General features: G+C 43.0%; 1 protein-coding gene across 1 annotated transcript; it reads right to left on the bottom strand.

Annotated features, from left to right (window-relative positions):
- Positions 1-2,587: 2,587 nt before the first annotated feature.
- LOC139459045 (perlucin-like protein) lies at positions 2,588-9,319 on the bottom strand. Its single transcript, XM_071240487.1, has 3 exons — positions 9,082-9,319; positions 3,917-4,099; positions 2,588-2,805 (listed from the first exon to the last, which is right to left on the bottom strand). Exons 1-3 carry the CDS (start codon positions 9,317-9,319, stop codon positions 2,588-2,590), a joined length of 639 nt encoding a protein of 212 aa, XP_071096588.1.
- Positions 9,320-10,016: the final 697 nt, after the last annotated feature.

The raw sequence follows: 10,016 nt of genomic DNA on the forward strand, positions 1-10,016 counted from the left end.
AATTCTGAAGGAGTCCTGTTATAATTTCTCATTAAACCATTTTACTTTGCAATTTACCACTCACGATCCGTAAATCTGCATTTTAAAATTATTTTAAAGCCAAGATTTCCGGGATTTGTCACAGAAATAGTATGCAGCTATGATTTGAAAGTTCAATTATATGACATTTGTGTTGGCTGTGTACAGCACACTACAGGACGATGGCTAATAACAACCAATCAGTAATCTAAACCGTTCTGAAAACATCCACAGTTCAGCATAATAGCTCTGTTCATTACTAGTGCCATCAATAATGGATAGAACAGGTAACATTTTGGCATACTTAAAAGAATCCTCCTAAGCATTTTCAACATTTTTCTAATCAGCATGGAACATGTAACCTCCCACTGATGGCAACATCTGTAACACCCTGCTGAAGATTCAGTTGATAACCCCCGCCTTAGAGGGATTGAACATATAACATTTAACAACGGATATATAGACAATAATTTACGAGTGACGACAAACTGTCCCAAATGAAATTAATGTTTTACGTCCCGAAAATTGTGGTTCATTGTTTATCATTACATTTCGTCAAAAATAAATAAACGGTGTCTTTCCTTTTAGCTTTATAATTTAAAATATAAAGCTAAAAGGAAAGATACAGTTTATTTGAGGCAATGTCGCATTTCAAAATATTACTACGCGTGTGAAACTGTATTGGATTCGTGGATTTTTACACGATCACATAGCGTCTACACTCAACACTAAGATTCAGCGAATGCGAAATAGTTCGTTTGAACGGTATTAATTCTTCGACAACATAAGGAGTATAATGCATTTTTGCGATACATTTACATTTTGATTCATGTTTACTGAACAACAAAAGTTCCTATGACATTGAATAAGATTAAATGCAAAGTTTTGTTTTTTTACCAAATCTGAAACAATTTCGGTTTGCAACAGATAAAAGACTCCTGTAAGTGCTCAAATGGCTTAATTTGTCATACTGACTTCAGAAAATGCTTGATTTCATAAAAAACATGACCATGCCAAAATGTCAATTTACAAATCAATAGCGTGTGTGTCCACCTCTGGTTGCGATGCAAGCAACACATCTTCGTCTCATGCAATGGACCAGGCGTCGCACAGTCCTGTGGGATATCTGTCCATATCTGCTGGAGCATGTTCCGAAGTTCCTAGAGTGGCTGTGGAACACGTGGTTGACGTCGAAGGCGCCGATCCATCTCATCCCACATGTGCTCGATTGGTGAGAGATCAGGGGAGCGAGTCGGCCAGGGGATGACATTCACGTTGTTTTGTTGAAGAGAATCCTGAACAAATCGAGCAATATGAGGCCGGGCGTTGTCATGCTGAAAGGTAATACCTGGGCCATGACGACGCAAAAAACGGTAGAACAACAGGGCCGATGATCTCGTCGCGGTAGCGCTGTCCATTGAGATTTCCCTCTACCACTATCAAACGGGTCCCCTGTCTTGCTGTAATCCCACCCCATACCACTCCATGACACAATGATTGACGTAACGTAACGTTCACCTCGACGTCGGTACGCTCGAATCCGTCAATCGCTGTGGCTGAGACTCGTCAGTGAATAGAATTTGTCCCTATTGCATGGCCGTCCAGCGTAGACGCTGTCTGCACCACTGTAGACGTGTTTGACGGTGGTTTTGTGTCAAAATGGGACGTCTGGCGGGTCTTCTGGCGGCAATCCCTGCATATTTGAGGCGATGACGTACGGTTTGTTAAGATATTCCTCGAAGGCCAGGGATGCTTCTTGCAGTCACTGTTGCTGGCTGGAATCGATTTCGTAGGTGTGTTGTTCGAATCATGTTTTCTTGTCGATTATTGGTTACACGTGGCCTGCCACTCCGAGGATGGTCTCTGACTGCATTCGTCTGTTGCCAACGTTGCCATAAACACCAAATGGTGTTTCTGTGGACGTTAAATTGTCTTGCAACATCACGTTGACTCGATACTGCTTCAAGCATACCAATGGCTCGCAGACGCTCATTTTCGGACAGGCGTGGCATTTCGTAATGTTGAATAATTGCGTAATATGGTTGTTTTTGTGAGAGGTTATTGTCAGCACGATATATATATATATATACTGACAAAAACGAGATCCTGTGGTTGATAAGGGGTATGATATGATAACTGCCATAAAATAACCTTTAAATAAATAACATAACATAAAAATTGTAAATTGTATCTTTTTGCAAGTGAACGCAAAACATTTTCACATTGGAAGTCATTGTCACGGAAACGCTAGCTGAGCGGACGAGTATACGACGCTTTAAGGGTAATAACTCTTAATTCTTACCACCCGGGCTGATATCGATCGCCTATTCAAAATGTCAAAATGCATTGACTTGCCATATCAGTCCCACAGGGGTGTAAAACGGGTCTGGCTATTACACCCCCTGTGAGATTACCGTCTCCATGTTGGCTCTTTCGCATGTGCAAAATGCCTCATATCATTGATAATCATATGATACATGTTCTTTTATGTCTGCTTGCGTGTACATTTTGCACATGAAGATATAAACACCTTTATGGCGTCGCTGACGTTTATTCATGGAGCAACTCCCTACATCTCTATTTCGCAGACATAGGCCAGCGAGACGTTGTAACAGTCACCGCTATGCCAGCTGTTGGGGAGACTCAGGTCCCAGAAGGTCAGACATTCTTGGGGTGGATGAACTGTGTTCGGTTCCCCGGGGCTCCAGAATGTGGGCTCAGCAACTGAAGAGTTGTCTCCCCATCTCCAGGATGATCCCATTATATTCCCGCTCGTCCAAAACGGTCCTTCGATAGAAAAAGTGTTGGATGTAATTATACTTATGTTTATTATTGACAAAACACGTATAACTATTGCAGAGGCTCAGCTCAAATAGTGCATAGTCATGACTTAAATCGTAAGTTCATAAATAAGGAACTTTTATCATTATTATCTACAGACTGAAATACAAAATGCAGCAAGGAGGGTTTGGGTGATCCTGGCCCACTCATGCTGGTTAGGCTCATCATCAGCTCAGGGCCCTTGTCCCCTCTACACGCAGCCCAGACAGCGAATTGGACTTCTCCCAGGAAGCGCTGTCTAGTCAAACCCACCCAGAACTTTTCGGAGAATGTGAAGACTCCCCAACACTGCAGCCTTCTGCATTACCCAGATTGTCAGAAGGGCTGTATTCCTGGTAGCAAACACGGGTACTCTCCCGATGTCAGTCAACAGATTGGGAGGTACCAAACCTAAGGCACCGAGAACAATGGGGAGTCGGACAACTTGCTACTTGGGATGCAAGCGTGTCATTTCGAAAGCGAGGTCTGCATATTTGCCATGTTTTCCCTGAATTTTGTCAATCACATTAGTGTCAAAAGGGACAGAAAATTCAATGATGTAAATGATTTCATTCAGAAAAAGGACAAGATCAGGTTTGTTGGCCTGGATATGTCTGAGGTTGTATATGGGCCTATTCCAAAGGATTGTGTATCTATCATTTTCCATGACGCCCTCTACAAATCGAACCATGGATGGACCTCTGTGTCAAAACCACAAGCATGGCGAAGACTGTAATAGAATGATCGAGCTACACCATCATGTCGCTTAAGATACTGTTTTTGTGCTAAAGCTGGGCATCCACTCACAATGTGTTGGACAGTCTCATTAAATTCATTACATAATCTACATTTCATGTTCACATTTTATTAGTAGTATCATTATTGATATTCCAAATATGTCCTCATTGTGATTTCATGGCATAACAGGTCCTCAGCACTATGCTTACCATAAGAGGCGACTTCTGAGAATCGGGTGGTTATTGTGCGTGACTTGGCTCAGTGTCATATATATAAACACACAAACACACAGAGTTATGATGCAAATGAGCCAACCAAAAACATCTTCCATATAACTTACCAATATCTGCAGCAATGTCGTACATGAATTGGTTTCGTTCAGCGCTGTTGATGATGACAAGGTAGCTGCCTACTGCTGAGCATGCTGTCTTGGCGTCAGTCCACAGTTTAGGGTCGGTGTGTTTCTTGTAACACATGTTCAGTCTCCGGCTGTATAGATAGCCTGACTCGAGCGGACAGGGAGCTGGAACACAAAACGAACAATGACAAGACTAGTGTAGAACACTAACGTAATGCGTCGGTTCACCCTGTGAGGTCGGCGTGTTTCTTGAAACACATGTTCAGTCTCCGGGTGCACGGATAGCCTGACATGACTAGACAAGGGGCTGAAGAAAACAGAGGGCAACGACACGATATGTGAAGAACACTAACGGTATGTGGCATACGAGATAGATTCTTGGCCATTTTATTAATACCTGAGATTGTTTTAAAGTCGCACACAATAACTGTTCAGATCTTATGTTGTGATCTAAGAATGCAAATTCAGCCCACCCGCCCAACCAACCGACACAACCGTATCCTTATACCCCTACCCTCAACACACTCCACCAACCCCATCCCTACCCCTAAAACAGGCCCATCCACTACCAACACCACGCCACACTCAATAACTGATTATAATTTCCAACACTATTAATAAAGCATCTTCAGAAATCGATAGATTCGTCTGTTTTGTGCAAAAGAACATAAACTAGTGTCCAAAAGAAACGATACCAACTTATTTTCAAAATTGTTTTTTACTAAGTGAATTGTCTAGTATGAAAACATGCCAATTCGTATTGCACATCCCAAACACAGCATAGTCGATAAAAAATACCGGGAACACGTGATCACTTCCGGGAAAAAACGTAAATTTCGTGAAAGTGACATTTCCCTCTCTAGCATGTTCTGCACGTGCATAAAAACTGTATAAAACGGCTGATCAGACACGTTGATATCACAGCAACAAAAAGAACACAAGATATGCCACGTTTGACAGCCATCGAGAGAGAGAGAGCCGTTGGAATGGTCCATCAAGGAGCGTCACACGTCGACGTCGCCAGAAGGTTGGGCTGCGCACTCATCACTACCACCAGGTTGATGCAGCGGTTACGTCAGACAGGTCAGACGTCAGACAGGCCCAGGAGTGGAAGACCACGAGTAATCACGCCCCGTGAAGATCGTTACATCCGGGTATTACACCTGAGGAACCGCACCGTAACAGCGACGTCCACGGCGGCTACAGCACTGGGACATCAGTCGACAGACCGTCTACAGGAGACTACGGCAGTATGGTATCCGGCCACGTCATCCCTACCGCGGACCGCTCCTGACGCCTCGACACCGGAATAACAGACTGATCTGGGCCAGGCGAGTTCGACGTTGGCAACGGCGGGACTGGGCACGTGTTATGTTCTCTGATGAGAGCAGATTCCTCATCTTCAGAAACGATGGACGGCAGCTTGTATACCGACGATTTGGTGAACGTTTGGCGCCTAACTGTATCCAACAGGTCCGGCCGTTTGGAGGTGGAGGGTTAATGGTTTGGGTGGTATATGTGGCGACGTCAAAATGATGCTTGTCGTAATTCGTGGAAACCTGAATGCACAGCGTTATCTTGATGACATCCTACGGCCTGTTGTGGTGCCCTTTATTCAGCAACAGCCTCGTGGACTCCTTTTCCAACATGACAATGCAAGGCCACACACAGCAAGATTGACACAGAACTTCCTTGCCAACGCCAACGTACAGGTTTTGCCATGGCCCGCATGTTCACCGGACATGAATCCCATCGAGCACTTATGGGACCACCTCGATCGGCAAATCCGACGTCGCCGTGTGCCTCCAGTCAACGTCCAGGACTTGGAACGATGTCTCCTCGAGGAATGGCAACGCATCACTCCCAACGTCATCAGACGGTTGACGTCATCAGTCCGTAGGCGTGTTCTGGCATGTATTGATGCTCACGGTGGACATACCCGCTACGGACTTGACTTTGAGACGTGTGGTGTGACATTTCCCGTTGTATCTGTGATCAGTGCTCTAACGAAATGTTCATTTTTCGACCCCACCCATCTTTAAAGGCTTGTCATATTGGTTGTACAGATTTTATTGAAATGAAATTTTTGTACAGATGTTGTGAAAGGATTTCTCAAAAGCATAACACCAATCCTAAACTTCTGCATTGTTTAGTTTTTCTTCTATGTCGTTGCAAACAGGTGGTATCGTTTCTTTTGGACACTAGTTTATATATGAAGAGACCGCAAATTGATATTGTATATTGGTTCAACGAAAAGCACTCGATAAACCATTGTCACACTGGTTGAAAGGAATTGTATTTGTAAGATCGACAACCATTTACAATGGAAACATGTCAGGTGGAATACTAAGGCGAACAAAAGGGGTAACCTCGTCGTTATGCCGCATGGTCAATCCAGGTGACATGGTTGATGGTGCTTCATCGAACCCTGACGGCAGAAGGTAGACTTCATTATTCAGTATAAGGTCGCAGATTCTACTCTCTTAGTGGCAGGATTCTATCCTCCTTACTGGGAGGATTCTATCCTCCATAGTGGGAGGATTCTATCCTCCTTTGTGGCAGGATTCTATCCTCCTTCGTGGCAGGATTCTATACTCAGTGTGGGAGGATTCTATCCTTCTTAGTGGGAGGATTCTATCCTCCTTTGTGGCAGGATTCTATCCTCCTTTGTGGGTGGATTCTATCCTCCTTAGTGGGAGGATTCTATCCTCCTTAGTGGGTGGATTCAATCCTCCTTATTAGCAGGATTCTATCCTCCTTAGTGGGAGGATTTTATCCTCCTTAGTGGGAGGATTCTATTCTCCTTATTAGCAGGATTCTATCCTTCTTTGAGGGAGAATTCTATCCTCCTTATAAGCAGGATTCTATCCTCCTTAGTGGGAGGATTCTATCCTCCTTAGTGGCAGGATTCCATCCCCCTTTGTGGGAGGATTCTATCCTCCTTAGTTGCAGGATTCTATCCTCTTATTAGCAGGATTCTATCCTCCTTAGTGGCAGGATTCTATCCTCCTTTGTTGGAGGATTCTGTCCTCCTTAGTGGGAGGATTCTATCCTTCTTAGTGGGAGGATTCCATCCATTCTAGTAGGAGACCAAACATTTAACGTTTAGTAGTGGTAGCATACATGCTCTTAGTATGAGGCAGTGGGAGGTTACATGCTCTTAGTATGAGGCAGTGGGAGGTTACATGCTCTTAGTATGAGGTATTTGGAGTTTACGTGTTCTTGGTATGAGGTATTGGGAGGTTACGTGTTCTTAGTATGAGGTATTGGGAGGTTACGTGTTCTTGGTATAAGGTATTGGGAGGTTACATGTTCTTGATATGAGGTAGTGGGAGGTTACATGTTCTTGGTATAAGGTATTGGGAGGTTACATGTTCTTAGTATGAGGTATTGGGAGGTTACATGTTCTTAGTATGAGGTATTGGGAGGTTACATGTTCTTGGTATAAAGCAGTGGGAGGTTACATGTTCTTAGTATGAGGAATTGGGAGGTTACATGTTCTAAGTATGAGGTAGTGGGAGGTTACATGTTCTTAGTATGAGGTAGTGGAGGTTACACGATCTTTGTATGAGGTATTGGGAGGTTACATGTTCTTAGTATGAGGTATTGGGAGGTTACATGTTCTTAGTATGAGGTAGTGGAGGTTACATGTTCTTAGTATGAGGTATTGGGAGGTTACATGTTCTTGATATGAGGTAGTGGGAGGTTACATGTTCTTGGTATAAAGCAGTGGGAGGTTACATGTTCTTGGTACGAGGTATTGGGAGGTTACGTGTTCTTGATATGAGGTAGTGGGAGGTTACATGTTCTTGGTATAAAGCAGTGGGAGGTTACATGTTCTTAGTATGAGGAATTGGGAGGTTACGTGTTCTAAGTATGAGGTAGTGGGAGGTTACATGTTCTTAGTATGAGGTAGTGGAGGTTACACGATCTTTGTATGAGGTATTGGGAGGTTACATGTTCTTAGTATGAGGTAGTGGAGGTTACACGATCTTTGTATGAGGTAGTGGAGGTTACATGTTCTTAGTATGATATAGTGGGAGGTTACATGTTCTTAGTATGAGGTAGTGGAGGTTACATGTTTTTTGTATGAGGTAGTGGAGGTTACATGTTCTTAGTATGAGATAGTGGGAGGTTACATGTTCTTAGTATGAGGTAGTGGATGTTACATGTTCTTTGTATGAGGTTGTGGGAGGTTACATGTACTTAGTATGAGGTATTTCGAGGTTATACGATCTTAGTATGAGGTAGTGGAGGTTACATGTTCTTAGTATGAGGTAGTGCGAGGTTATACGATCTTTGTATGAGGTTGTGGGAGGTTACATGTTTTTGATATGATGTCGTGGTAGGTTACATGTTCCTTGTATTTGGTTACATATTATATCCTCAGTTAAAGATTAAATCCTTTCAAGTTGGGGGTTATCGACTGAATCTTCTCTGCAGGATGTTACAACTGTGGCTAGAAGGTTACAGATTCTATCCTGCTCAGGACGTGTTAGGCTCTTTTTTTTAAGGTAAGATGTCACGATAATATCCATTATTGAGGGAGGTTACGGATTCAATACGTTGTAAGCTGTTACATATTCTATCCATTATTGATGGTCCTAATAATGTGCGTACTTATATTTGGCTAGCCTCCATACGCTCTGTGAATGCGCCATGTGCTAATATTATTACCAATATCAACGGATCAGTCTGAACTCGATTTTCAGTCCCAGCTCCCTGGGGAGTACAGCAGTTATAACCAGAGATATCACGGGGACTGAGGTTGTTTTTGGAATGTTTATATTACCGACTGGCGGTTACCAGCAATAAATCCATTTATCGATGGAGAAAAATAGGCACGTAAACGACCTTCAAGGCAACCACACGTGAATTATGAGCGGAATAGGTTTACGTGTCAAACAATGCAAAGTATTGCAAAGTAAAGATTCATAAACTGTCAAACAGGAAAGATATTACATTGTTCGCCTTTTTCTGCCTTGGAGACTTTAAAATAGCTAAAAGCTACAAAGAACTAGGACGAAGACCGCCTCAACGTGTGGGTTAGCTGATCTATTTATCGAAAATGAAAATGTATATTCTTTCTGTTTGCTCTCTGAAGTTCATTCCCCTTGACAAACCTGTAACGATGAAATCTCCCTTACCTTTGCCCAACACCAGGTGTTCTATGATTTCGGCAGTGGCTTCCAGCAGTGTCTGATTGAAGTCTTTCATCAGATGACAAGACTTGGTTTCCTTGTTGTAGAATATTGTGGTACAGTATGCACTGAAGAAACACAGAGAGACACAGTCTACCCTGGACAAGGCAGAGGACCCTGGGGGTAGGGACGGGGGCATCTGACCAGTAGATAACGTGGACACGGTCATGTCGGAACATTCCATGTTGTTTACTGATAAGTTGATCGGGTCTTGAATTCAGGGAAGCTCTTTGGCAAAATATTGTTCTCACAATGTCCAGGAAAGCCTGAAACAAAGACAGTCTTTACTTCAGTAACACCATCGAGAGTGATAACAAAGTACGAAACATGGAATGTGGCTGTGACGTGATTCTGTGTCAGCGTTCATAGAAATGTAAAAATATGGATCTGTGAATGCACAACAAAAGAGGGACGACGAAACGACCATACGTTTTTCAAGGTACTATGTGCTACCCAATACTTAGTCCCTGTTCCTACAAAAGGCGATCCTAACTCTCATGTCCCCAAATCATTGCTCATCCTGTAGACACATAGAGAACATACTGTTATATACTGTACATACAGAAGATGTATGTACATACAGAAGATACTGTACATACAGAAGATATTGTACCTACGGAAGATACTGTACCTACGGAAGATACTGTACCTACGGAAGATACTGTACCTACGGAACGATACTGTACCTACGGAACGATACTGTACATATAGAAGATATTGTACCTACAGGAGATACTGTACCTACGGAAGATACTGTACCTACGGAAGATACTGTACCTAGGAAAGGATACTGTACCTACGGAACGATACTGTACATACAGAAGATATTGTACCTACAGAAGATAATGTACCTACGGAAGATAACGTACCAACGGAAGATA

This window comes from Haliotis cracherodii, unplaced genomic scaffold, assembly GCF_022045235.1.
Source record: "Haliotis cracherodii isolate W230 unplaced genomic scaffold, xgHalCrac1.p SCAF_13, whole genome shotgun sequence".
Classification (NCBI taxonomy): Eukaryota; Metazoa; Mollusca; class Gastropoda; order Lepetellida; family Haliotidae; genus Haliotis; species Haliotis cracherodii.